The sequence below is a fragment of the Pollachius pollachius genome (genome assembly GCF_949987615.1).
Source record: "Pollachius pollachius genome assembly, chromosome: 19".
Taxonomy (NCBI): domain Eukaryota; kingdom Metazoa; phylum Chordata; class Actinopteri; order Gadiformes; family Gadidae; genus Pollachius; species Pollachius pollachius.
The window spans coordinates 15276568-15300902 of record NC_136952.1 but is presented as its reverse complement, the minus strand read 5'-3'; the positions used below and the strand labels follow the sequence as shown (position 1 = coordinate 15300902).

General features: G+C 48.7%; 1 protein-coding gene across 10 annotated transcripts in view; it reads left to right on the top strand.

Annotated features, from left to right (window-relative positions):
* Positions 1–21622, top strand: part of tcf7l2 (transcription factor 7 like 2) — a 95373-nt gene extending 73751 nt beyond the window's left edge. For 2 of the 10 annotated variants that reach the window (XM_079756975.1, XM_079756972.1), the window contains 10 exons: positions 4616–4748; positions 6772–6874; positions 7980–8066; positions 10921–11046; positions 11515–11677; positions 12041–12148; positions 12879–12927; positions 14265–14315; positions 16199–16271; positions 19144–21622. In XM_079756975.1, coding sequence (XP_079613101.1) covers positions 4616–4748; positions 6772–6874; positions 7980–8066; positions 10921–11046; positions 11515–11677; positions 12041–12148; positions 12879–12927; positions 14265–14315; positions 16199–16271; positions 19144–19783 — 1533 coding nt within the window. In that variant the 3' untranslated portion in view covers positions 19784–21622. Of the gene's footprint in view, positions 1–4615; positions 4749–6771; positions 6875–7979; positions 8067–10905; positions 11047–11472; positions 11678–12040; positions 12149–12878; positions 12928–14264; positions 14316–15571; positions 16272–19143 lie in introns of those variants that run through there. The other 8 variants (XM_079756974.1, XM_079756970.1, XM_079756973.1 and 5 more) reach the window with 6 other exon arrangements.
* Positions 21623–24335: the final 2713 nt, after the last annotated feature.

The following is a 24335-nucleotide window of genomic DNA, read 5'->3' as shown; positions in this document are numbered from 1 at the left end:
TTAGCCGATTAACATATTTCTTTGTACGCGTTGCGATCCAATTCAAAATCGTAATTGCCTCGCTTTCAACTGAAATTCTGAAGCCCTGATTGCATTTCAAAAGGCAGAATTCAGCCTCGCTCTCAACAGTAGCTCGGTCTCTTCTAGAAGCCTCTTTAATACCGCTTTAATACAGGTATGGCAGCTCAAGAGGCTGCTTATATTAAAAGGAAATAAAAAACCTTCAACGAGCCCCCCCCCCCACACACACACACACACACACACACACACACACACACACACACACACACACACACTTTTCACGAAAGAGTCGATTTGCGGTACACAATATACAACAATTTCCACCAAATACCACTCCGTATTTAATCAATTTGCGCACGGGCGTATTTACCGGGGAGACGTGGTATTGTGTCATTTCTGCAATTCCATTTGAAGTGCCGACTATCAAAGATGAGCAGCGGAGTTAAATGGCGTGCCGAGTGCTTGTAAGGACCCGGGACCGGGCCGCGGCGCGGGGTTTTTGTTCTGCCCTCTCTGATCAAGCGGTCCGCATGTCACCGCAGCAAAGTGAATAGATTAACTTTTAAATACACTGCCCTCCCCGGGGTCCCCTCCACCCCCTAATAGGGGTCTCTCTCTCGCTAATTCTCCCTCTCTCTCTGTCTGTCTGCCTGCCTGTCTGTCTGGCTGACTGTCTGTCTGACTGTCTCTGGCTGTCTGTCCGTCTCTCTGTCTGTCTGTGTAGCAGTAAACTTTTCCTCTCCTCAGTATTTGGACCACCGTCTCCTCACTTGTTTCCAGTGTTTCCATGGAAATGGGAAAACCGGTTTTATTCCCAGTCAAATAACGTGCAAGTGTAGATCTAGTCACTTACAGCGTAACAGAAGTTATTGAGGGGTTTGTTGGTGTTGGGTTATAGGACATGTCTAAAGGGGTTTCTTGTAGGGGAAACGCAGTCCTTGGGGAACTTAGGGTTCTGGTGTGTACACAGATCTCACCTCAGAACCATCCTTCATATCACTGATGACACAACGATGGCTGCTCAGTTTGTATGTGTTTATAGTTTTTTTAGTTGTTTTCTTCAGTGGAGCTTATCAAATAGGCTTTGTGTTCACAGACACACACACACACACACACTGTCACGCACACTGACTGTGTCTATGTCAGCAAACACACACACACACACCTAGGGCTTTGGACAGGCGCTGCTAACATCTAGCGGGGAAGCGGATGCGCTGGGTTCTCTGGCAGCATTTTCCGCTTGCTTTGGCATTTGCGGGCGTGCGAGGGTCCCGATCCATCACTCTCCCCCTCTCTCTCTCCCTCCACCACAGCTCATTAGTGCCCCGCTAGCTGTGGTGACAACTCATCATATCATGACGGAGCAGAGGAGAGGGACCTCAGCCCCGCCCTCTCCCACAGCCCCCTGGGCGGCCAAGGTCGCCGCCTCCACGTTTAGGGCTCAGATTGGCTCAGCGAGGCGCCACCAGGCAGAGAAACAATGACAACAGCTTCTTCCTGTCCAGTGGCTGTCCCTCCCTCCCTCCCTCCCTGCCACCCCTACTCCATCCCTCTCTCCCTCCCTCACATCTTACCTCCTTCTTTCTGTCCATCTCTCACTCCTTCCCTCGCTCTCATTCCCCCCCCCCCCCCCTCCTTCCTTTCGCTTGGAGGTTAGACTGGACGCAGGTCAAAGGACGTTTGTCAGACTCATTCCATCACACGATGGAAAAGTGCACACAAACCAGTCAAACAATCCCTGGCTCCCATTGGAACGTTTCATTATCCATGAATTGTGTTTAGTTACAATATCAGCTAATGTAGCCTGTGCGGTGTGAAAAAGCTTTCGGTTGCTTTTAGCCATGCGGGGGATGTTTGGGTTTTGGAAGGGGATGTTGGGTGGGGGGGGGAGGTTGGGGGTTCTGAATGGCAGCTAAATAGAAACCTCCGGGGGTCAGAGGTCATGGATCAGCCAGTCTGTTGTTGCTTCCTGACAAGGAGTGATTAAACTGTGACCGGCACCACAAACTGCCTTCTCCTTTACGCCTGGGCTTTTGTCGAGGTGTTACTAATAGGTTATGACACAGAGACCAAGCCAATGAGCCCATGCCACAGTTTGTATTGGCTTGTGTTCAGCTCTGGCACTCTGTGTCACTGAGCCGGGTCAGGGCAGATATTTCTGGCTAGAAAACGGATTGGGTTGGTTTAGAACAGCGGGGAATCGAACCTGCGGTCTTAGGTTGTTTGTGTGTAAGTGTGTGTGTGCATATGTGTGTGGGTGTTTGTGTCGACTGCATCCGAGTGGAGTGAGCTCTTCCCTGGTAGAACATGCCAGAAAAAGTGTGTATTTGTAGCTCTTTTCGGGGTGACCTTGTAGCTTCCTCAGCTACAACACTACAGGACTTGACTCAAGTAAGGGGTTAAATTTACTGGTTTATTTATTAATCCAGGAAAAAAAGATGCAAACAAAAGACAAAGGTGTGTTGGTGGGGGCGTGCACGTGTGTGTATGTGTGTGTTTGTGTGGGCGTGCGGGAGAGTGTGCGCGTGCACTGGATGGTTCTCTCTCCTCAATGGAGCTCATTTAAATGAGCTCAGCCGAAGCCTTTCAGCTGCCCTAGAGCCACAGCATTCTTTCACATCATTACCACTGGGATGGGGGGCTGGGGGGACAAGAGATGAAGAGAGAGACAGTTGGAGACATCATGAGTATTCAACAGCTCCTCAGCTGCCCCTCTCCTCCATATTATTGTTTATCTCCGTTTTTACCTTTCTTTTTATCCATCCTGATATTTTAGTTGCTAGATCAGAGCAGGTGTGGAATGTGTATTTGTCTTGTCCTTCTTTTTACACACACACACACACACACACACACACACGCACACGCACACACACACGCCCGCTCCTCAGCCCAGAGTCTCTGGGGGTCTCCCTGTTTCCCTGGGGTTCTGCTGGGTTCATTAATCTTTCATTGGGACCACGCCACCAGGGAATACCCCTTCCTCTCTCGCTCTCTCTCACACACACACACCCACACCCACACACACACACACCCTCCCACCCCAGTGAAGCACAGCACTCTAGCGGGCTGGGGCTAGCCTGTACCAGCCCACATAGAAGAGGCCGGTGCCCCTTTACTAACACGCTATTTAGTGTTAGCTGCTTATTAAGCCCAGGGTTTGTGTGCTAGTCGCCCACGCTCGCTCATTTAGCCACGATATTAGCTAAAGCCTCGACAGGCTGCTTTGGGCAATTCTCTCCCAGCGTTACACTCGCTTTTTATCTCCCCTCAGGAAACGCAGCTTTGCATTTGTTGAGCCAATGAGCACGAGCCTAACCGGGCTGTGTTATGCATGTATGCCCCCCCCCCTGCTCGCTCTCTCTCTGGTCCATTAATGTAGCTGGTGTTTGTTGGATTGGTGCCATCGTTCTATTAAGGTCTTCTCCGAGCAGCCAGGCTACTAATGAGGGGTCTTGGGGTCTATGAGGGAGCGGGATGATGACACACACACACACGCACACAAACACACACACACACACAAACACAGAAACACACACACACACACACACACACACACACATGCACACTTAGATAATCACGTATACACACACACACGCACACATACACACTAAGAGAATCACGTAAACACACACACACACACACAACACACACACACACACACACATACAGCAGTCCCAGCTACAGTGGGCCTCTTGGTTTTGTTATGATAAGGATGGCGAGAGCTGCCGAGCAAGAAAGAGGCACGCTAATCTACACCACTGCTTTAATGTGGTTATCTTGTTCCATGTGTGTGTGTGTGTGTGTGAGACGGTCTGCTGGTTAGGGCCCTGAAGCTCAGCTGTAATCTCTGGCTAATTGAAAAAAGGGTTCCATCCACTTAGGAGCACAAAGACCAGATTACAACACTAAAACTACTACAACCCCCCCCCACCCGTCCCCGCCTTTCAATCCTGCCTCATTACAATACAGCACACACACACTCTGCACTACACACACTCGAGGACCGGTGGACCCTGGGGGAGGCAGTGATGGATGGCTGGGGTAGAGGGGAGGAGGAGGAGGGGTCTGGGGTGGGGGTCTTTGGATGCAGAGATGAGTGTGGGGTGGTTCTAGAGAAGAGCCCGGTGGAGTTGTTAATGGCGGAGGAATTTTGCGCCTCGTCTTGATTTAGTGGCGAACACCGCAAGATCGAATAGACCGCAAACCACGGTTAAAGTGCCTCGTCACCCAACTCCACCCCTGCTCCACCACCAGGGAACTAGTACTGACCCCGCCCTCCCCTCCCCCTCCTCCTCCTCTTCCTCCTCCTCCTCCTCCTCCTCCTCCTTCTCCTCTTCTTCTCAGCTTCTTGTGTTGCACCACTCTTGTGTGACACCACACAAGTGTTTTTAATTACAAACCGCACCGTTTTCCCTGTGGCATGTGCGGTTTGGATCCCCTTCAGGACTGGGAATTTGATCGCTTGCATTGCATTCCCTTTTATTATTTTCCTTGTGAGTGTTGAGGTTAAGTTGCGGTGGCACCCAGCAGTCTCCTATTAACTCCCCGAATTCCCCTCTCTCTCTCCCCCTCTCTCCCTATGTCTCTCTCTCAGTCTAATAAGGTTCCAGTGGTACAGCACCCTCACCATGTGCACCCGCTCACGCCTCTGATAACCTACAGCAATGAGCACTTCACGCCTGGGAACCCCCCGCCTCACCTACAGGGGGACGTGGACCCCAAAACAGGTACGAGTCACACACTCACACACTCAAACTCACACTCTTTCACTCACTCACTCACTCACTCACTCACTCACTCACTCACTCACTCACTCAATCTCTCACTCTCTCTCACACTTACACACACACACACACACACACGCACTCACACAACTCAACCCTTCATGCATTCACACCCTCACCTCCCCCGCTCTCCTCCACCTCAAACATGGACATGTCACCTTAAGGGCCTTGTTGACATAACTAAATATCACTCAATTGATTGATTACTAACTTCATCTGTGTAAACAGTTGCATGATTAACTGCACTGACTAAAACTAAAGTCAATGTGACTGACTTTGATGGTCTGTACCCTCTCTAACGTTCCCAGAGAGAGGGATCCAGCCCCAACACAACCGCACCAACTGCTATTTGACATACACATGGAAGCCATTTTAAAAACAAACATTTGCTCTCCCTCCTTGGCCTCCATTGTACATGCCTATTGTTGGGTAAATGCCTTTCAGTGTTCTGGATAATGGTCCACTCTCCCACAAGTTAGTGTTTTTTTGGGGTAATAACGGCCCCTCATTATGATGGCCCTCACAAAAGGGCAAATAACGAGCCAGCTGCTGTTTAATGTAGTGCTTAATGGAGCTGCTTAATTGAGCTTAGTGTTTAATTAATTAACGTGCGCTATAAGGACTCATACGCTGGGTGGCTCCGGTGAGCTGCAATCTTTTAACATGACGCACATCATTCAGACTAACATGGTGACTCAGTCTTCATATTGTTCTGGCATCCATCCAGTTCAAAATGACTTCATACCAAAGCGACATGCTTTGCCCTGGAACAACAACAGTATTCAGCAATAGTGCGGAGCCCAACTGAGTTGAGAAAATTTTTGGGAACATTTTTTTCTCCGGACATAGTTCCTACACAATCTTCCCTTGGGTATCAAGGCCACCATTGACCATGATGTCACTAGACTGAACTGAAGTGCTCCACTCTGTTTGTTTTGACCACATTGGCATCATACCGCAGGAGAAGACACCAACAAAAAACACAAGAAAGCAGACAACAGTAAAAATACAAACTAAGCCAATAAGAAAGGCCCCTACCTGGCCCTAAGAACACAGGCTGGCATCTGTGGGTTATTTTTAAAAGGGGTTTGGATCCCTGACCATCCCAGGGCCTTGTGTTCAGGGGAATGGACCAATGTGTAATGTGTCTCTGGCCTAGCCTGAACCCACCAGCTTTTGGCCGTGCCTACCCTCAAAACTTCTCTCCCATGCGCCTGTTGTATAATCACACAGCAGCAAGGGTTGAGACTGTGAACATACAGGTTTACTTTAGTAAAAGGGAGGCACTGTCTTGGAGTGTGTCTTGCTCTTAATGTAACATTATTTCAGTAAGAAACTTCGCTTTGAATGGTATTGAACAGACACTACAATGCGATCTCCTTCACTATGTGTCTTTCATATCGGAATAGATACGCTTACATAGTGTTTGGTTAAAATCATTAGATGTAACATTCACGGTGCGTTTGTTTAAAAAGCTAGCACAAAGCCAGGCGCAGTGTCAGGGTGAATCCAGAGTCATGTGTTCATAAAGAGGCAGCCTTCAGCAGGTACCAGCGCTCTGTGATCACACAAAGCTCTCATTAGCTCTCCGTGTTCCCCTCTCTTCAAACGCCTCCATTACTTGCTCTGCTTAATCCCCTCATTTGATTGGACCGCTGGTGACGGGGGGGCTGTTGCTCCCCGTCTCGTTACTGCTGCCGCTCTCACGCCTTTGATCAGGAAGTGCCAACCACCCACTTCCTGTCACCTCTTCCCTTCTCATCCCCCGTCACCTGGCGTGTGTAGTGTTTGTGTTGCTTTGGTACATGGAGCGTGACTCAAAATATGGATATATTTTTTCACGTCAACATCCGCTGACATGTCAGTCTCTGCTGTCCATGTTGTTCTGTTCCACCCCTGACCACGCCTCCTCAGGTCATAAGGCCACACCCCCTGTTAACGTTAATTGTATTTCCCTCTGTTGCAGGAATCCCAAGGCCTCCACATCCTTCAGATATATCCCCATACTACCCTCTGTCCCCGGGCGCCGTGGGGCAGATCCCCCATCCGCTAGGGTGGCTAGTACCACAGTAAGTCATACTGCTGCTTTAATATTCACACACACACACTCACAGTCACAGATAAGGCTACTGCCCCACATTTATTGTGTAACTATTGTCCATAATGCATTCATATTAGCATTCTTTATCTTTTCTTTTGTCTACATGTTTACTTTGACCTATTTTTTCAACTGGTTGCTGGCATATGAATTTGTATGGATTTTATTGTCCTTTTGGTTGAAGGTGCCTGCTAAATGTTAATTTGTGATTTCACAAGTAGAATTTGTGTTGATTTAAATAATTCTTTGATGAGGAACTTGACAGGAGTAAGGGTGATGGAGCTCATGTTGTCATACACATTAAATTACGGCCTCAAAGCATATGGTATTAGGAATGAAAGAGAAAATGTATATAAATAACAATGCAGCATCTTCAAACAAATACTGTAAAATATATATATGCACAATGAGGACAATCAGTGTCCCAAAAAGTGTTACTAGCGTCCCAGTCTACGACCCCAGCTAGCATCCCCAAGCTAGCGCTCCGTCTCTGTACACTCCCATTACATTAATGAACCCGGATTGCCCGCATTTTACCCACAATTCCACATGGGGGCTCTCCCCTGGTAACGCGTGTCAACACTCGTTAATATGACAAAAGGCTACAAATTAAGGTCTGTTAATTTAATGTTTTCTCGACGCGGTCTAAATACTGGAAGAGGCCCCGAGCGTGGTGGCGGCTGCCTTTGATTTGCTGCACTTTATTTTGGTATAAATTTCCATTCATTATTGTTTGTCTTTGGATGTGTAGACCTCAATTAGCGTGATGGCTCCATTAAAGAGCGCGCCGCTTCGTCTTTAATTATTACAACAAAACACCTCGCGCCGGCTCGGGGGGGAGGGACTCCCCCCTCTGTCGACGCAGAGCGAAGGGTTATGAAATTTAATTAGCCATTCCTATCAAGATTTGTGGCATTCAAATTGTTGAGTTTTCCCTGCCTTTGATGTGCTCTCTGCAATCCCCTAGATTTTTAGTCCTGATCAAATGAGAATAAAGAGGGCCGCGTGGGGGGAGCTTTTACCTCCTCTGTCAAACCTGTTCCTTCACCTCCTCTCCTTTCTTCTCCTCTTCGCAGGCAAGGTCAACCTGTTTATCCCATCACAACAGGGGGGTTCAGACACCCCTATCCAACCGCACTCACTGTCAACGCATCCATGTCAAGGTGAGTGGAGCCTTGGGAGAGAAAGAGACACACACGCACACATGCACGCACGCACACACACACACACACACACATACACACACACACACACACACAAACACACACAAACACCCGTCCCTAAAGGGGCGGGCTCAATGCCTGCCTCGCTGTTCAAAAGGCCAATTCTCCAGTGCAGGGCCTCAGCTCGCGTGCTCAAATATTAATTATATTTATCATGTCCTAATGAGGCCCCTGAAGGGCGTTTAGCCATGCTGCACGACAGCCCCGTCAGAACATAAACAAACCCGGCAACACTTTGATGCCGGATAGCAGGCCCTGCCACTTGGCTGCTTCTTTGGTTCGGTCCGTCGAGGAGCTGATCCGGACCCCGGCTCCCCCGGTGGGCTTGTGTGTTTTGTTTGTTTGTGTGTCATTGGTTCATTGTTTGGTATTTAGAGGTCTAATGCCCCCCCCCCCCTCCCCCTGAGAGAGACATATAGTCTGTGTTGTGCAGAAACGATAGTTAACCGAGTTTGTTTCCCAGCACTGAGCATGCTGTTTGTTTTAGGCGCATATGGCCATAAGCTGTATGTGGCAATACAGTAGTCAAAATAACAAAAAGGCTGTTTTTCCCACAGTTGTCCTTCCTCCTTGTTATCCTATTCTTGAACCATATCTTGGTATTGAAGCTGTCGGCCTTACTTTGTCCATCACAACTGCATGCTGGGGTATGGAACATTGGATCTAACCAAGTTTCAAGAGCCATGTTTCTATCCAATATATACTTCAGTGTGACAGGACAGCAGGTGCCGGGTAACTAGTGGAAGCTACTCGTCTAGCTGTTGACGAGCATGGTAGAGAAGAGGCCTGGCAGCGTAGCTTACATTGTGATGAGGACGCTAAGTGAGCTAGCATGACTAGAAGAGACCAGGGCAGGTCCTCTCTTCCTCCATTAATGTATCACATTGGTTAAAAAAAAAGACAATAGAAAACCATCTATGGGGAAGGGTCGGCGACACGCTGCCCAGAGTCCAGCGGATGAATTGATAACCGCTGTCAGTGGTGTAATTGGTTTCAGCGGGCGGCCTGTTATAAGGCAGACATGACCGCTGGGGGAAGCCGTGTGGGCCTGGGAGTGCGTCCGGGAGAGCCAGCTCCCCACCCTGCCGCCGCTGCATTAGGATTCAAAGGAGGCCGGCTTCTCTGGTGTGTCAGAACACAGCAGTGGACACCTTACACCGGGTGCTGTTAAATATACATCTCTTCAAGGGCCAGGAGGAGCCAGGGTGGGGGGGGGCCAAGACCAGGAACCTCAGCAAATGAAAGACATTAGTTTGATAATGGGCTTAGAGTCACTGGAAATCCATTATTCCACATATCCGGGTGTCCCGTGTGGGCGACAGGTAGAGGGATGTGAGCCCCCCTACCCAACCCCTTCATGCTTAAGTCTGCCCTTTGATATTCTCCCCCCTCTCCCCTCTCCCCCCTCTCCCCCCTCCTCCAGCGGTTACGGCCGGGCGGGTCATTATACATTAAACAGGCACGGGGGCTAGCGCATCGCCATGGCAATTAAATGGCACAGGCTAACACTGGGGCTAGCCACTTCTCCGCTACCCCCCTCCCTCCCCCCACACTCACAGCCTCCCCTACCTTTCAGGATTGAAATGTGCTGGCCTGGGGGGTCTTGGCAGGTGGGGGTCAGGGTCTCCTCCCTGTTTGGTTAAATTGGTCCAAGGCTGCGCTGGGTGATGAGGAAGAGTATAATGATGATGATGATGGGAATGATGCCCCTGCTCTTCAAAGGGATGGCGGTCATGTTTAAACCATGATCTGGGGCAGGATGTTGGGTGGGGGGAGCAGGGGTGGGGGTGGAGTTACGAAGGGACAGGCAGCAGAGATAATAATAAGCAGAAGAAAATAAAGATCTGGGAACAGAGGAGATTTTAACAAGTGCACAGAGAGAGAGCGGGGAGGAGAGCGAGAGAGGGGAAGAGAGCGAAGGAGAGAGAAGGGGAACTATAAGGGGCTTAATGATGGGCGATCTGCAGCCAGGGTTTCTGTGCGTCCCGTCAACGGGTGACAAGGCACAAACACCAGTGGTAGTGATGAGAGAGAGAGGGGGAGAGAGAGCAGGGCTTCTTCTCCCAGGAGACTGCCTCACCAGCAGACGCTGGTTGGTGCTGGCCAGTGTACCCTCATCATTATATACTGGCTCGGAGCCATGCACCCTCTCAGAGACCATAATGAGCTGGTAGAAAAAGAGATTATTCCCCCCATTCTTTTTTTGTCTTCCTTCCTTCCTCGGCCCCCCCCTTCACCCCCAACCGTATTCTCCTGTCCCGTATATGTGTTCACATGGTTCTGAAAAACGCCCAGGTGGCCGCAGTCGTTTTGACCCTTGGTACACACTTGGACCCCACTGCTGTCTCAGGGCTTGAACCTTAAACATTGAGACATTCAGAGGGGGTTTCCAGGCGCACGCTATACTGTGCTACAGTCTCATCTAACCAGAACAGAATTTAATGGTCAAGAATTAACCATGCATTTTTGTATTTGTTTGGATCATGCGCATGACTACTGTCAATGTGTGTGTGTGTGTGTGTGTGTGTGTGTGTGTATGTGTGTACTATAGGCCTTGGGACGTGTGATACAGATGATAATTGTGTGTATATATATGTATATATATATATTTGTGTGTGTGCTACAAGTAATATCCCCCTATACACGCACTATGTAAAGCTCTTTATAAATGCAATGAATTATTAAGGAGCATTAGCACAGAAGTAGTACCGTATTGTGTTGTGTGTATGTGTGTGCCATCTGTCCCATTTCACCCCGTCCACTCTGACGATTTACACAGTCTTCTGTCCTCCAGGTTCCCCCCCCACATGGTGCCCCCCCACCACAGTTTGCACACCACGGGCATCCCCCACCCCGCCATCGTCACGCCCAACGTCAAGCAGGAGTCCTCCCACAGCGACATCAGCTCCCTTAACAGCTCGTAAGTCAGCCACACCTTCTCCTCCTCCATCTCCTCCCCTCTCCTCCTCCTCTCTCTCTCCTCCTCCTCTCTCTCCTCCTCCTCCTCCCTCTTATCCCTCTCCTCCTCCACCTCCTCCCTCAACTCCTTCTCTTAGGGATGTCCATTTAAAGTAATGTCGTAAAGTACTTCTAATGTAAGGATATCTTATTCTTTCACATTGATGAAAATCATTTTAAAATGTAAAACAAGTGCAATTGAAATTAAATTATTGAACTTGGCCATCATGACAAGGTTTCATATCAGATCATGTGATTACACTATAAGCATGCTCAGTTTGCTCATTACTCATGTTCATGCCTACCACTCCTTCTCGCCCTCTACTCCTCTCCCTTGCTCGATGCGCCCTCCTGTGGTAAACTACACCTGCACACACACACCTCCCAGCGCTCGGTTCCTAAGCTCGCTCCATCCCTTCGCCACCTGCAGGAAACACTCAGACGCCAAGAAGGAGGAGGAGAAGAAGAAGCAGCCTCACATCAAGAAGCCTCTGAACGCCTTCATGCTCTACATGAAGGAGATGAGGGCCAAGGTGGTGGCAGAGTGCACGCTGAAGGAGAGCGCTGCCATCAACCAGATCCTGGGCCGGAGGGTGAGACACGCAACCACCACCACCGCGCCCGTCGCCGCGGGGCAGTGCGTCTGCCCGATGTGAGGCTCAAGGCTGTGGGTGTGTGTCCGGCGGGACTATCCTCCCAGCCTTGAGCTCAGCATCAGGCACACTGCGACCGTGAGAAGGCAGGGTCAGGCTAGGGGCTTTGACTCCCCAGCCAGAAGGTGCTGGGTTCAAACCCCACACCCAGTCGGCACCCGCTAAATTAAAAGATGATGAAGTATATTAGATTTGCTTTGGCAACAAATTAATTTACAATACATAGTTTAGCGTGGAGACAGTGGGTTTGCAATAATAAGGAAATGTTTGAGGCTTCATTTGGATCTCTCTCCCCTCTCTTAGTGGCACGCCCTATCGCGGGAGGAGCAGGCGAAGTACTATGAGCTGGCGAGGAAGGAACGGCAGCTGCACATGCAGTTGTACCCAGGCTGGTCAGCGCGAGACAACTATGTAAGTTTTTAAGTTTATAAGTCGAAGACGCCTCTCTGTTTTCTCCTCTCTCCTCCTCCCCCACCCTTCTCACCTCCGCTCCTCCTCCCTCCTGTCTCTCCCTCCTAAAATGTTGAGGACAGATATTAAACCACTGGACCTACCTGGCTCTAGGCCATGATGTTTTGATACGAAGAGGTGGCTAGCAAGCATCTGTGTACAATCACATACTCTTGCGCACAACAGAGCCATTGAGGAGGGAAAGAAATACATGGAGTGGTGCTAATCTTCCAACAGGGACATTTACACAATCAATAAATACATATTTAAATACATATTTAGAAAACGATTTAACTTGGTTGAAAGGTATGAATTACCTACATCCACATCAGACTGAGGGTTCACGGCTAGATGTTTTGTGTCGTGGGGGGGTGAAGTCTTCCATTCAGCCAGTGCAGAGGATCAGTTCTGGAAGTAAACACAGATTCACATCACAATCACGAGCGTGTTCGTCCCAGTTTGTCTCAGAGCTCCTTCATGTTCCGCAACACAGAGGAACGTAAAGACAAAGGGAGAGGGAGTGAAAGGAGGCCAGGGTGATGCTTGTGGCCCACAGTGTTGTGCTGTGAGGCGCAGGGCGGACGAATAAGTAAACAGAAAGATAAGCCCTATTCGGTGCAATATAATAACTAAGGTTCCTGTCCGTGTCTATTTGCCTTTTCTTTCTATTTTTTTGGCGGGTAACCAACAGGGGAAAAAGAAGAAGAGGAAAAGGGAAAAGCAGCAGGCTGAGGGCAACGGTAAGTGAACTCAATTATCTCCCATCTTAGCCTCGCCCATCATGTGCAGCCCTCCACATTTACATCAGGCTAACGGCCCTTCAGGGCCCCTCTCTCATCCCATGTCATTCTGCCTGGCTTGTTATGTTTGGTTTGTAGCCAGTTACGCCTCCCACATGATGCATTTACAATGATAGCATTGCTTGTCGACCCCACCCCCCGTCCATCCCTATGACTCCTCCCTGCCCAGCTTATAACTGAATATGCATGACCCCCTCCTTTCCCCCCTTCATCCCACAAGCACCCCTCGTCAGCCCCCCCACTCCCCTCTTACCCCCAGCATCAGGTCTCAGGGATGTGTGTCTGGAGAATGTTACATCTACAGCCCTGTGTTTCCAGCGTGGCTCCACCATATCATGCCTGCACCCTGCAGAAAGACACCACCTTTGCATGTGTGCATGCATGTCTCTTCTGCTGTGTGTTGGTGATGCTGCCCCCCCCCCCTCTTGCTTGCTCCCGTGCATGCTCTTGTGTGTCCACATTGAAAAATTACAAAAATCTTCCACGTTTTAAATTAAGGAGGTTTGCTCATTTTTGTTTCTCAATGTTACTCCTGTAATCATGTTATGAAATGACGAGGATAATTAAACACAAATGCTTCGATTTAAGTTTCCGCAGTTTCCTGGAAGCCAGGCGATCATTAGCTAGCTGTTCATTACAGATGAGTACTTCATTCCCCCATCCAGGGGAAAGACTTGCTGTTGAAGAAAGCGAGGGTTAGGCTGTGGCCATATAGTTCTGGAAAACATTAATTATGTGTATTGATTAACAGCAGCCCATATCACTAGAACACCAGCACTGGGCTGGTGTTCAACTCCCCTAACCACCCAGATTTAGTATACTTATGTGATATTATCAGGCCCTTATCTACACTAAGTCTCAGATCAATAGTTTTCCCTAACCGAGTATAGTCTTGCCCTTAAAGTCACATTGACATGGTGATTAAATTAAAGCCAGATCCATGAATGTGTGTTTTGAAAGGGCAAACAGTGGATGCAGATATTGCAGCGCAATAAACACATTTGTTTAAAATCTTAAGACAAATATTTATCAAGGTGCACAGAAACAGCAGCCAGTAAAAAAGATAAAAACAAGAAATAATACAGCACATGTTAAAGTGCCAAGTTGTAATAAATTGCGTAATATTACTCTCATATACCCTAAAATAGTGGTCTACCAGGAAACTAAGTGGAGCTTAGAACAAAGTGTTCATTGCTGATTTGTTGTTGTATTTTTGCGCTCGTGTTGGTGACGGATCCTTCTTGAAGGCCTTTCTATCTGTTCTTTTTTTGTTTCAGAACACAGAGAATATTTTCCAAACCCTTGCCTTTCACTCCCTCCGATTACAGGTGCTAATGTCATTTTGAGTTTTAAATTACTAACTGGTTTCTTTGATTTATTCTCTCGTCTTTTAAAAATTGTTATGCATATTTTATTTATTTTTCTTTGTGCAAAAAACTTTTAGAGCGATTTCTATCCTTAAAATGTTCTATTTTGACTGTTTGCTGCTTTGCTTCTCTTAAAATGTGTATGCTAGCGTTTATCGGTCATAAAGCTAAAGATGATATGACATATCTGTGTTGCTATGATGGAGTCATTGGGCTCAAAACATGTCCTCTTATGCGAACATGACTTGTGAGGACCTGAACTCTTAAAGCTCGGTGCTCACATGGCAGTACAACCTGTGTAGTGTAACGGTAAACCTCCTTAATCTACCAGCGGCGGTACCTGTGCTAGAGCCAGCATCAGATTGGCCTACTACCCCCCCTCCCCGTTCTGCTGACAGCCTCCACTAAGACCACACCGCCACTCAAACAGCTGTTTGAGTGGAGGTGTGGTCTAAGTAGAGGTCCTAAGTCCTATCCAACTTGAGGTTTAGGAGTAACCAATCGTTATCACCAAACCTCAAGGACAGCGCCCCCTTCATGGCGAAACAGTGCTTAACACTACTCAATCTTAGGCACAAATTGGTGCCAAGTGAGCTCACTTGGCACAAATATGAGCCAATCACAAGCGTTTGTCACCTGCGGTAACCAGTTGTTTTGCCACTTTAGGCTTTGGTTACTCTTGAACTTTGACACGGCTCCAAACTGTCAATTGCTGGGAGCAGAGTTAAACAAAGTAGTTTTAAACATGTTCTGGCAGGGATGAATAGGGTCTGTACTTGTGCGATGCTAGGTCAGAGAGCTACCTTTTCCTAGAACACTGAGCTTCCCTATGCTATTGCTAACGCGCTTCCTTAACTGTCTTAACAAGAGCTACTGCTGCTTTAAGCTAACACCTTTCCTCTTGTCCTTCTAAAGTATAACAATGATAAATACAAAGGGACATGCGATTTCAAATTGATCCCACGAGAACACCCTTTCATTGAAGTTTCTGCAACCCATTAACAGTCGCCTATTAGGACTGCTTTTAAAAGCACACTTAAGAATGGCTCGCATCTTTTAACTGGGTGGTTTGCTAGCACAGTTATCATTAGCCAGGCTTGACGGAGCACCGTTGTCTTACTTTCCTCTTCTTTTCACTTCTGGTCGTTTGACATTGTGGTTATGTTCTGCCTCTCTGGTTTTGGCTTCCTTCTCTCTCTTCCCTGTCGCCGCATCAGACCTGAGCGCACCCAAGAAGTGCAGAGCGCGCTTTGGGCTCGACCAACAGAATAACTGGTGTGGCCCGTGCAGGTGTGTATGGTGTCTGCACAGGCCAGGGCCAGGTGAAGGCTGGCTAATCACGCCACTGGGACCTCCTCCTCCTCCTCCTCCTCACTCTGTCACCGCCCCCCCTCCCCACCCACAAGCCCTCTGAGCCTGTCCAGACCCAGCAGGTGTCCACTCACCTTCAGGTTCCACCAGCCCCGCCTCGCCAATCTAGCCACACCCCCTTCACCCATCCTCCTCTTCATATGTCTGTTTGGCGAGAGAAGGGCATTCAGTTTATTCCCTAAACATAAACTGTATAAGTGCTGTCTAGCTGCAGGTCTACAGATCCTAAACACTTTGTTTCAGGAGTATTTGTTACAGCTCAAATTCTAAAGCTCTTTTAAAGGTGGGGAGGGGGACTGGAAACTGGCTGGCTCAGGCTGGGAGGACCTCTGGAGGGTGGCGGTCAGTGTGGAGGACATCCCAGGGTTAGCCAGCGCGAGCCTACACCCTGGCCCGTTGTTTTTTGTCTGTGTAATGACGTGTCCATTTTTTTTGTCTCTGTGTACGTTTGTGTCTACCTCCTCGGCTAACAGATGCAAATACCCCAAAGAAGTGTCGTGCATTGTTCGGGCTTGACCAGCTGAGTTTATGGTGCAAACCGTGCAGGTATTACCCCTGTCCTAGCCATGGGGGGAAGAGCACTTCGACCCCCATAACAATCAGCTCCTTCTGATCACAGATTCTTCTTCCTTCAATGTGTTAACAAGTTGAAACATTTCTCTGCCCCCCCCCCTCCAACCTTTGTCTTACTGAGGAGTTTCCTGCTCCAAATCACTTGAAAAACCAATTTTCCCTCTTTAGAGCACGGTTCAAAGCACAGCGGTAGGAAATGGATTTGTTGAAGAGTAACCAAACACTAGGGTCAGACTGCAGAGGCGGCACCGCGCGGCATTGTCTCCGCCTCCTGGTCGGCTGAAGCCGGAGAGGTCCCCCGACACGGTTTGTATGGTAGCCAGCCACGGTGCCGTCTCTCAGCCAGGAGTTTAGTGTTTGGTTTAGTGTATGGGTAAAACATCTCAAGAACATCAGGGGGTTACTATTGATTTGTATTTTTTTAACCAAAAACCTTCCACAAGTCCACTTCCTGCCCACGTGGTCCTTGTGACTGCTGTATTGCCTGTCATGTGTGTCCTGAGTGGGCACCCGTATATAACTTTGTCTGGCCCAGATTTCTCTTCCGGGCTTCTCAGTGACACTCTTCTCTATGCCCTCTTCCTCCTCCTTCTCCACCTCCTCTTCCTCCAAACTCCTCTCTGATAACCCTTACTTAGTCCCTACCTGTTGTCTCTCTGTTCTGACACAAGCAGTCTTTGAATTGGAAATATTTTCATGGTAGGTATTTGTTTCTGCTAAGTAATACCCTTCTCTGTGTCCCGAGTCCCTCCGTACGTCACCGCCATCCCCCATCAGCCACACATCGTCTGGTCTCCCGCTGCCTCATACCCATCACTAGCGGTTTCTGTGGTGTTCGTTAAATACGCTCCAATGTCTCCTTTGAGATCCACCACTACTCTAGTTGAGTTGAGTTTGTTGATCGGACCGCGTTAGTTCAGAACAGACCAAATAAGGCCAAAGCAGACGATGCAGAAATAAGCTACTATTTTCAGATGGTTATTTCCACCACGTAGTTAAGGGAAGGATCCTGCGTACACAGATGAGTGCAGCTGTCAGGGCTCCCAGCCTCGCAGCATGCTGCTGCTGCTGCTGGTGGTGGTGGTGGTGGACGGCAGTGCATTAGGATTGATGTATTCCTGAAGCAATCAGAGCCGATCATGAGAGCATGGCTCGGGAGCGGAGGGCTGATAATTCAGCGGAGAGGTTAAGAGATCTCTCCCCGCGCCGCACCGCTCCACTACGGGCAGGCCTAATTCCCCCAGAGGGCGGCCAATCAATAGCGAGCACAGGCACATACCATGAATCAATATGGCTGTTAAAAAATGGATATTAGCTCATTTGTAGCAGTTTGACGGACAGTCATGGCTTGTAACGCGCCGCGGAACAAGACGTACGGCTAGTCGTCTCAAATTGATAGCCGGTCCCGATCAATAACGGGAGCAGTGCAGGGAAGGGTTACGGCACACTTCAAAGCCGAGCCCACTTCACCTGACTTCTCCCTGTTCTGTCTTCCTCCTGACTGCTCTCCAGTGTTGTTCCGTTGTTGTTCTTGTGATCATGATGATGAATGCATGGTTTCCACCCTCCACCCCTTTAAGCATGCTCTCCTATTGGTCCATATTTTATTCCAACTGATTTTTCTCTATTTGCCCCAATCGGCTCCCTCCATTTATTCTCCTCTCGGTCTTTGTGTTTTTGACTTCCTTTACCGGAAGAGCAGGCCGGGGTATGACTTAAGAAACAGGCCCTAACCGTAACTCCGACAGAACAAAAACAAACAAAGATATTCCAATTCACAGAGCATCGAAACAACACAAATAAAACAGCAGTAGTTTGGCTGCGCGGCTCCAAAGAAGGAAGGCCCTTAATCACGGCGGGCCCTTCAGGGCATCCGAGTGCTGGAGCCGGGTGTTGAGACAGTGGGGTCAGATCCAGGGTCAGGGTATAGGATAGGGTGGGCGAGTGGAAGAGATACACCCCCCCCCACTATCTCCTCCTCCTACCCCAGATATGACCTGAATCTGGAAGACGGTAGCGAGATGCATGCAGCCCTCCCTCCCTCCCCCCCAGCCCCCAGAGCAGGGCGCTGGGGAGAGGCGCTGGGGGAGGCGCTCCGCTCCATGAGCCTGGCCCGGGGCGCCCCGGCTAGGCAGAGGGGTCGCGACCCCAGAGCAGAAATGCAAACATGGGGTCGTGACCCGCCCCAGCGCGCACACACTCATGTCTTAGGGGCAGATGCAGGGTAGTGTGGATCTTGTTGACCTTTTAGCCTCCAATTCAACCTCCCCATTCCCCCCCCAGGAGGGCTCAGATACAGACAGAGAGAGACGCAGACAGAGAGACTTACTAACCTCCGTGTTGCTGCGCTCGGTCGAGATTCTTTCGATTTCGAACGTAAATCTCACAACCGACCGGTGGGAGAGTGAGGGAGGGAGAGAAAGAAAGAAACACTACAACAGAGCGTTCTCATCCCCTCCGTCACCCTCGTCTTCCTCATCCTGTGTCTTCCTTTCCTGTTCCGTGTCCTCACCCGTCATCTCCTCTCTTGCTGTCGGTCCTGCCGTCTGGTTCCACAAGGAAGGTTCTAGAACGCGATTCTAGAGCCTTCCTTCAGTGCGCAGTGCCTTCCGTGGCTTCCCACAATGCACCTGGTTCAGGTCGACCCGTAAAAAGGACACCGCCACAAAACGAAGGCAGCCGATCGGCCGGTCACACGGACCACGTGTGGGTGCATTGGGGTCGCCGCTGGCACCGGCGCCACTGTGGTGTGTGTGTGTGTGTGTGACTGTGTGTGTGTCGCCTGAGAGGATGTCTAAAACCCTTCTCTCTTTCTCTTCTTCCCCCTCTTCCCTTTGCCCTCCAGGAGAAAAAAAAAGTGCATCCGCTACATCCAAGGAGAGGGTAGCTGTGCCAGTCCTCCCTCCTCAGACGGAAGTCTGATGGACTCCCCCCCCCCCTCCCCCCCTCCCTCCCCCTCCTCGAAGGAGCCCAGACCTCAGCAGACTGAACAAATGCAACCGCTCTCACTGACTATGAAACCGGCCCACCCGCCGCTCCACCCCCACCTGGCCCACCACCCGCACCACCACCACCACCACCACCCGCACCTCCACCACCACCTCCACCACCATCTCCTCGCCGGGCCCCCGCACCCATCTTTGCTCCACCTGGACAAGGCGCCGGGCTCCCGCGGCTCCCACGGCGGCGGCGGCGGCGGCGGCGGCAGCGCCTCCTCCTCCTCCTCCTCCTCCTCCTCCTCCACCTCGCCCCACCACAGAGCCCCGGAGCGCGGCGACGTCTCGTCCTCACAGCCGCCGGGCTCCTCCTCCACCACCACCTCCTCCTCCTCCTCCTCCACGGCGGCGGCGGCGGCTGCGGCGGCCTCCTCCTCCTCTTCGTCTTCGTCGCTGGCGCGCCCGTCTGCCTCGCTGTGCCACCCCCACATGCTCCTGGCCAACGCCGGCCAGCCGCTGTCGCTGGTCACCAAGCCCCCCAGCCTATAGGACCGCCCCCCCCATCCTCTTTTCTAAACCCCGCCCCTCCCCCATCGCCTCCTTTTTTAACCTTTCTGTGCCACGGTGGCTTTGAAATTTTAGGGTTTTGTGTTATGATAAAAGTTCATTGGTCAATATTTGACCCCTCATTATCGAAAAAAATATATATAATTATAAAGAAATAATAATAACAATGAGCTGAAGCATAGCTTTGTGAATCTGCCAAAATGTGTATGATTTCCGTTTTGTTTTGTAGTTTTTTTCCGTGTGCGGAGGATAGCCCAGTTTCCCCTTTCACCCAGAGTAGTTTAGCAGACGGATCCACACCACGGTAGGCTAGGTTATTCAGCGAGCCCTTTTCTGGAAAGAGTTGGTTCTCCTTTTTTATTTGTATTAAATACGAGCTTGCGAACCAATCATTGGAGACGTCCTGGGGGCGGCCCGGCGAGCAGCTTCCCCTCCCGGAGAAACGACAACTTTATTGTGATGATGTAACTTGTTCTTGTTTAAATGTACAGAAATATTTGACGGGGTGGGCGGGGCTTACTGTGTTTAATATGCATTGTTCCATTGCGTTGTCTGTTTTTTTGTTTTTTTTGTTAATGACCTTTTGGGAAGGGAAAGGGCGGAGTTAGAGTTGGGGTTAGGGAGGTGTGGGTGGGTCGGGGAGATTGAGGTTTTAAAATCGAAAAGTGTCACAACGCTAGGATCAGTAGTATTTATTGCTTTAGAGATTTGCTTGTTGTATCTTGTACGTGTCCCTTTTACGGCTTCTTTTTTTTTTTTTCGTTTCCTAATACATTGTACAAATATTTTTCTTAAGCTAAGCGACTTCTATATGAATGATTTAGTTTTTATGAGGAGGCTTCAGAAAGGCCAAGAGGCCCCGAGAACGGCTGGAAACCACCCTCTGTGCTGTGTATAAAAACCTCATGAACACTCAGTATGCACAACGGCTCAGTTTCAACCCAGACGGGCCCCAAGACCAGCCCCCCGCGGAAGAGCCGGGACCCCCAGGGGGCGGCAGCCAGCCTCTGGTCGGAAACACTAAAGTCCAAACCCCCTTCGTCCTCACCTCCTCCTCTTCTTTTCAATCCAGCAGTCACCCATCCCCCCCTGTCCCCCCCTCACCCAGCCCCCACCACCCCACCCTGACTGTAGATGCGTGTACAGATTTTTTTCCGTGCCAAACTTTGTGATAATTTCCTCTCGCCGCAGAGCCAGCTTGTTCTTCCGTTGTCTTCTGTTCATTTCGCCCCCTCTCCATCCTTTTCTGTGACGTTACATAGGTTGCTATGTATGTAGTATAAATGTTGCTATAACAAATGTGTTTGGTAGCAGATTGTCAAATATTAAAAATTTTAACTTAATAAAAAGACAAAACACCATACTGTATAATAAAAAAAACCCACCAAGGGCCAAATTATGTACATTAGGAAGTTCATAAAAAAACCTTATGAAATGCAAAAAAACTCAAACTGCCACTTTTAAGTCCACTACTACATGTAGGTAGCTAGAAACTCATAGGCATGTTGATGTTGATGCAAGAGGCTGTTAAAAAATTTAAAAAAGATGAAAAAAAAAAGAACTGTCCAAGAGGTCCATCCCCACGGTGCCATCGTAGTTGACACGCGCCACTGTAAGCTGTCCGTTTCCTCATCGCTGGTTTATTAAAAATGCTTATGATAAATAGTTTGAATGTTTCCTCAACGGCTGTGATGTTGCTGTTCTACTTTATGCTCTTATATTTTCCTTTGTTTGTTTTCTCCTGTTCTTTTCAATGGTTTTTGTAATGAATAAATGTTTATGCTGTACAGTCTCTGTAGCATGCAGTTCTGTATTAATAAAAGCGACTTAGTATGTGCATTTCTGCGTCAAGCGTTTCTATGTGTAGGTGCCAGGGAGGTATTGGCTCAGCAGCAAAGAATCAGGCTTTGAGTTTATTTTTCAAACGTCTAACCATTAGAATATGTAAAATCTGGTTTATAATCACATTTTTATTCAAGTAAAGTGCATTCACAATTTAATAGACAATCCACTAGTGTTATTTAACCTCAACCTCTAACCTGTCATGAGATACCTCTTAAAAGTAGAATACACTTTATTTTCAATTAATAATAAGATACTGATACCTGATGGTAACCCTTGTTTTTTTGCCATAATAATATATTGTTTATCTAAATATATCAGCCTACCTCCTTAACTTTTTTTTTTAAACCGATCTTGACCAACCTCCTGACCTCCCTCAAAGAAAGACAACTCAAACCCTACCTCAACCGGAGGGACTTTAACAGACATATAAAGTTGATTGGCAGCTCTGTCAGATTGCATCAAGAAACTGAAAGCAACAATAGATGAAACTATGAATATAGTGGGAGTGGAATAGAAACAATTAGGGCCCTATTTTAACGATCTGAAACGCAAGCGAGAAGCGCCAAGCGCAAGTAGCTTTGTGGGCGGTTCCATGGCGATGTTGCTATTTTACGGGCGCAAAAATGACTTGCGCCCGGTGCAAATCTAAAAAGTGTTGGTCTGAAGTAGCCTAATTACCCGTAGGTGTGGTTTGGGCTTAACGTGCAATAAACCAACGAGAGTGCCAGCTCCCATCCCCTTTAAGAGCCATGAGCGCATTTGAATCTGACGAGTTGATATTTTGACAGCGCGTCTGCAGTCTCCGATGAGACAGATGCACATGAATTTAAAACTTCAAATGGCTCAGTTTATGGCCTAATTCACACATGGAATAAGGTTTTCTTCCACAACTTCAGAAATACTGAGTCCTCAAATAAATTTCGGCAAAGAAAACTTAACACACATATGATATGTGGTAACTGTGGTTCCATTTAATGATATACGCAATACATTATAAACATTGTTTCTTATCAGTATTGTATGCATTATCGTTATCGACTTGTGTTCCTAATATGCATGTGTCCCCCCGTTAATATACATTGCCATGGACTGTATTATGCATTACGTGTTTAGTTTGCGTGTGTTTAAACAGATGGACGCACACACGCGCGCCCGCATTCATTAATTCTTTTAAACATACATATACGCACGGCTGCATTCATTCATTCTTTTTAAAACTCACTCGCGGTGAACCAATGTTTTCTCATGATCAAATACTCATCAATCCTAAAAGTTATGGGCATGTACACGATGTCTGTGTCAAGAAAATATGTGTTTGCTGTACGGTGTTTGCAGATGCATTGATTTAAAAGTACAACTTATTACCGCTGTTCTTTCCCAAATAATTTACCAAGAATGTGTTGCTAGGTAGATGAGAGAAGCAAAGTGTATGCACGAGGTGCACAAGCAACATTATGCATGTGCCCTTAAAATAGCATCTGAACAACGCGCCAATGACTTTAAACCAGGTATTTCCTGGTTTGTGGCGCAAGTGATTTCTGAAACTGCAAAATAGCACCAGGGAACGTTTGCGCCAGAACACGCCTCCTCCTTTCGCCGAACCGCCCCTTGGGGTGCAAGATCATTCCCTAATTTACCGACGCGTGGCGCAGGAGGGAAAAGAACGCTCTGCGCCAGTTGCAAACTAGCAACGACACATGCGCCGGTGAGAAAGTCAATTGCGCCGGATGCAAGATAGGGCCCTTTGAGTGCAATGTTTGTAGCAATGTCACCCACACACCGAGAAACCTGTGTTATGTGGCTCCCTCGCTTTATTTAGGTCCCTGGTATTCCAGTCAGCTATACATCCATCAGCTTGTGTACGGGCACCTTCCTATGCAAACCTTCACACTCACACATGAATACCCACGTTTAGACCGAGAACCGACCGTGACAACAACCAGCGCACCGCCGCAGCTGCAACAGGCGAAGTTCAAACCCGGGACATGTAGAATAGCAAGAGAAGTGTTCCCAGAAACCGACCCAGATTCGTACGCCAGTCCTGGCCCCACCAAAGCTGTGCATTGTGCGGGCGATGTATAGGCATTCAGAGCAGGAGCAGGAGAAGGGCACTGCATCGGGCCCCGGCGGCCTTCCGTCTCTTAATGCCCCTGTGCGGGCCCCTACCCTTGAACCAGCGCAGTGTGCTGGGCCGCCGCCGCCGCATCCTTTGTACCCCCCAGCTAAAGGAAAAAATGGCATCTTTTGATGTGCGCATGGCACGGAGGAAACAATCACGAAGGCCATCACCATGAAGAGCCCGGCCGACCAATGGGAATCCGCCAGGCGTACGTTAAATCCCACACACACACACACACACACATACACGCCCCCTGCCCCCCGCCAAGTTATGAGCAACACAACAAAGGTAGGATGATATATATATATATATATATATATATATATATATATATATATATTGGATGTTCAATTAAAACACTGTGGCCTTCCACTGGCCCTGGTTGTGTGTTCAGGACTGAACTAGAAGGAGAAGAAAAGCGAGAGCAACAATAAGGTGGGGTCTCACGGAAAACATGCACTCCATCTTGTCGTTTACTTTTAGATTAAAACCCAAACATCTCCCACACACACACACACACACACACACACACACACACACACACACACACACACACACACACACACACAC